Source organism: Palaemon carinicauda, chromosome 18 (genome assembly GCF_036898095.1).
Source record: "Palaemon carinicauda isolate YSFRI2023 chromosome 18, ASM3689809v2, whole genome shotgun sequence".
Taxonomy (NCBI): Eukaryota; Metazoa; Arthropoda; class Malacostraca; order Decapoda; family Palaemonidae; genus Palaemon; species Palaemon carinicauda.
The window spans coordinates 15,040,824-15,045,823 of NC_090742.1; the positions used below are offsets into that span (position 1 = coordinate 15,040,824).

General features: G+C 41.6%; 1 protein-coding gene across 2 annotated transcripts in view; it reads right to left on the reverse strand.

Moving 5' to 3' along the window:
- The window catches only part of ssp6 (short spindle 6), a 363,586-nt gene that overhangs the window by 33,820 nt on the left and 324,766 nt on the right, over positions 1–5,000 (reverse strand). For both annotated transcript variants that reach the window (XM_068392001.1, XM_068392003.1), the window contains exon 2: positions 1,850–1,969. In XM_068392001.1, the coding sequence (XP_068248102.1) occupies positions 1,850–1,969 (120 nt within the window). The remainder of the gene's footprint in view (positions 1–1,849; positions 1,970–5,000) is intronic.

Consider the following 5,000-nt stretch of genomic DNA (forward strand, 5'->3'; position numbering starts at 1 on the left):
GACTGCCTTCCTGATTCCAATTGTCGCTGACCCCATCTTGACGACGTATTTTGGTTTTCTTTCAAAGTCGCAGACTTAACAATTCTTTTAACTTTCCACAAAGCATTTTCTGCATCACTCAAATCTTGTTTCCTTTATAATGGTCTCAAGAGGCTAGGCGGTGAACAAAGCTTGCAAACTTGGGTTGATCAATAAAACGATCTTTTTACCTTTTCTAACATTTCTGCTCGAAGACGAATGACAATCTGAAGCCGATTTAAGAATGTACCGGTATTCCACTGATGACGAGAGACAACCTGGAGACAAACAATGAGTGGGGAGAGTTTTGAAGACTATTTAGGATCCTGGAGCCTGTTAGTGATTTCGAAAAGTTTTCAAGTGTATTAAATTAAAAATAAGGCAGAAACAGGAACTCTATATTGTTAGCCCAGCAGGGAACACCACCCCTCCCACCGGACCGGTGGATCTCCCCCGCCCCTGCGACTGGCGCGGTGGGGCTCCCCATCTCCTGCGACTGGCATGGCGGGGCTTTCCCGCTCCCGCGGCTGGCGCTGCAGGGCTCCCCCGCTCCTGCAGTTGGCGTGGCGGGGCTCTCCCGCTCCCATGGCTGGCGCGGCAGGGCTCCCCCGCTCTCACGGCTGACGCGGCGTGGCTCTCCCGCTCCTGTGGCTGGTGCAGCGGGGCTCTCCCGCTCCCGCGGCTGGCGCGGCGGGGCTCCCTCGCTACCGCGGCTGGCCAGCGGGGCTCTCCCCGCTCCCTCGGCTGACGTCCCGGGGCTCCACCGCTCCCGCGGTTGGCACGGCGGGGCTCCCCCGCTTCCGCTGTACTCATTGCGAGGCTTCCCCGCTCCCACTGCATGCAAGGCGGGGCTTCCCCGCTCCTGCTGCATGCAATGCGGGCCTCCGCCGCTCCAGCTGCATGCAAGGCGGGGCTCCCCCGCTCCCGCTGCACGCAAGGAAGGGCTCCCCCGCTCCCGCTGCACGCAAGGCGGGGCTCCCCCGCTCCCGCTGCATGTAAGGCGAGGCTTCCCCACTCCCACTAGCGCGGCCCGTCTCCCCCGCTCCCGCTGGCATGGCGTATGTAACAAGGAAGTTTTTATATTGCAATATGTAATCATAGGCTAGTTATTTGTTCCTGAGAGAACTTGGTTTGCAAAGAGAGATATGTTAAAATCAAGACTTTTTTCGGCTTGTCATCGTACATTTTGTATTATATACTTTCAATACATATATTATATTATTGTAATTTTTGCTCTTTACATGTTTCTTGATATATTGCAATAATCCTTGCAAAATTTCATAAAAGTCTGAATATTTTTAACCGCCCATTTAAGACTTAATATATATATATATATACATGTTAGTCGGAGTTGAGCGTAGTGCGAAATGGGGGGGGGGGGGTTTGGCATAGCCCAAGACATAGGTTATCAGGAAATAGTGGCGTTACAACTACAAACGTCACTGAGGCAAATTAGAGAGAGCGAAAGAGACCGAGAATATTTCTATTTCTTCACAATTAAAAAAGGCATTGCTATGACAAGGTAGAACTATACTAAAAATTCTCTTGTTACAGAACCGTCATTGAGAAGTAAAGATAAATTATTCAAAAAGAACTGATTGAATAAAAAATGAATCATTCAAAGTAGATTCAAAACGAGTCATTCAAAGTAGATTCAAAACAATCATTCAAAGTAGATTCAAAAGGAGTCATTCAAAGAAGATCCAAAACGAGTCATTCAAAGTAGATCCAAAAGAAGTCATTCAAGATTCAAAGCGAGTCATTCAAAGTAGATTCAAAACATATCATTCAAAGTAGATTCAAAACAAGTCATTCAAAGTAGATAGCCTACCTGGATGGTAAACCCAAACGAGCCATTTTCCTTCTCAACGATGATGGTTCGTCTCCGACGATCCTCTTCCGGTCTGGTCACACACACCCGGTCGCCCACCATACGTTCCAGGATCTGCGTCTGGAAAGAAGAAACACATCTGTTAGTCCAGGAGAGGTTTGTATCATGCTGGAATAGTTTATTTTCCAGGATCTGAGTCTGGAAAGGAGGAACACATCTGTTAGTCCATGAGTGGCTTTTATCATGCTGGAATAGTTAAGGTTCCAGGATCTGAGTCTGGAAACATGAAACACATCTGTTAGTCCAGTAGAGGTATCATGCTGGAATAGGTAAGGTTCCAGGATCTGAGTCTGGGAAGGAGAAAAAACTCTGTCAGTCCAGGAGAGGATTTTACCATATTGGAATATAGGTAGGATTCAATCGTTAACTTTTTCCATAGCTGCCTTGTAAGAAGAAGTGATGTTAATTGTTAATCCTTCTGGGTTCAGAGTTGACATTGTGACCAGGAACTTCAGTGAAAGCCTATTCCAATTTCATTTTGTGACTACATACGCACACATTTACATCCATACATGCTGTATATGCATACATATGTACACATGTACAAATGTGTGTGTATATATATATATATATATATATATATATATATATATATATATATATATATATATATATATATATATATATATATATATACATGTATATATGTATATATATATATATATATAAATATATATATATATATGTATAAATTTCTAACATGAATTTTTTATTCCAAAGCTTGAATAAAAACTTGTTCATATTTTGTTGAGCTGTTTGACATCAAGAGCAAGTTACCTATGATAGAAATTATCGTTTGGACGGAATATACGAGGACACCCAGATATAGAACTTTCAGTCTTAACGTTTGCAATTTCCTTTTCTAACCTTTTTATTATTATTACTTGCTAAGTGGGAAAAGCAGGATTCTATAAGCCCAAGGGCTCTAACAGGGAAAATAGCCCAGTGAGGAGAGGAAATAAGGAAAATCTACAAGATAAGTTTAAGAGCAATAACAACAATAAAATAAATTTTTCATATCTAAACGATAAAAACTTGAAAATATCAAGAGGATAAAAAACTTCACCAATAACAAAAGGAAGAGAAACAAGATAGAATAGTGTGCTTGGGTATACCTTCAAGCAAGAAGGTAAATGATCTAAAAAAAATCTTAAGCAATAAAGAAAATTATTATATTTAATGTAAGAAGTACTGAAAACAAATCCAAATGAAAAAAAAAAATATGAAAATAAATAGAAGTTGTGATGGCAGCGTCCATGCCTGGCGATTGCCAGACTTGGGTTCGAGTCCCGCTCAAGCTAAAGATGGGGGGTTTGTGGAAGCCAATAGGTCTATCTGCTGAGTCATCAGCAGCCACTTCCTGGCCCTCCATGTTCCTACCTTGGGTGGAGAGGTGGCTTTGGCGTTGATCATATGTTTATATGATCAGTCTCTAAAGCATTTTCCTGCTTGACAGGGGCAATGTCACTGTCCTTTGCCTCTGCCATTCATGAGCCACCATTAAAGCTTTAAATGAAAGGAAAGATATAAAAAATGCACATAAATACATGAAGAAAATCTAGGAACTAAACAGAAGACACCAAAAGAAAGCAATAAAAATGCCGGAACTAATACTGTGGGTGTTCCTGCCCCAGAGTTATTCTGTATATTGCCCCAAAAAAGAAACTCCTAAACCTTTTTATAGCTTTGACCTGGCGAGAAGACGACTCTGGGAAAAAAGCATTTCGAGATAGTCTCTCCTTCCTTTCGTCTCCATTTCAGGCTTTTCGTGACTCGCAGACAAAATGAAAGCGGGTCCACAGATGATGACGAAATTTCACAACATTATGAAAGGTTCAAAGGTTACTCACAAGCAGTAGGGGACATATTACTTCTCCGCCAGGCTCGCTTCACACAGGCGAATTTTTTCAGCAAGGAAATATTTCCGCACGTTAAGACCCAAGTCTTCACACGAGCGGATTTTTTCCATACGGAAATATTTCTGCACGTTACGACCCATGTCTCCACACAAGCGGATATTTTCCGTACTGAAATATTTCTGCACGTTAGGACACCCCCCCCCCCCCCTTCACACGAGCAGAATATTTCCGTACAGAAATATTTCCGCACATTAGGACCCCTGTCTTCACATGAGCGGAGTTTTCCCTAAGGAAATATTCCCGCATGTTAGGAGGCATGTCTTCACACGAGCGGATATTTTCCATAAGGAAATATTTCCGCTCTTTAGGACCCATGTCTTCACACGAGCGGATATTTTCCGTACGGAATATTTCCGTTCATTAAAAGGTATATCTTGACACGAGAGGGTTTTCCCCGAGCGGCTTCCTAGTTTCTATAACCCGCTACACTGGAACCGCTCGGATTAGCAGTGCACGCGGCAAGTAAATCACTACCGCTCGGAAATTCTTCCACGCGGGAATGCGTATGAAGGGCTTCATCGATCTTAAATGATTTCTAATACACGTGCGATCAATCAACTCGTGTGAAGCGAGCCTGGTGGGACTAAGGAGGACCAGGCAATGGCTGGCCATTACTGAGCAGGTGGGTCTATTTACTTTGATTTTTTTTTATTCTGTAGGTGACGTTAATTAACAACATTTAAGATAACTAATTCGAAATAAGAGTAGTTTTCATCATTGAGGTTGATTTTGTTTCTATTAACTTTTACGGTTATTACAATATTTATCATATTAGTAATAGGACACTTGCAAGTCATTCAAAATCTAAAGTTAATCAAATTTCGGCACTTTTGGATTTTTTTTATGTTTCTGAAAATGTATAGTTATGATGAAAAAAAAAATAGTTTGTTAAGCTATTCATTTAGAATAGAGATGCAAGTTTACATTCTTTGTAATGATATAGTCTCATATATACAAAAAAAAATAATAAATTAATGTATGCTTGTAGTAGTATAGCATACTAAATATCCTACATTTGTGTAGGTATACAAAAAGACTGACAAACTTGACTCTTCGTAGGTAGACTATTGTGAAAAGATTATGGAACGGAAGAGTGCTAGGAATAATGAGGAGAGGAAGAGTGCCAAGAAGAGAAAGAGGGAGAGGAAGAGTGCTAAGAAGAAGAAGGAGAG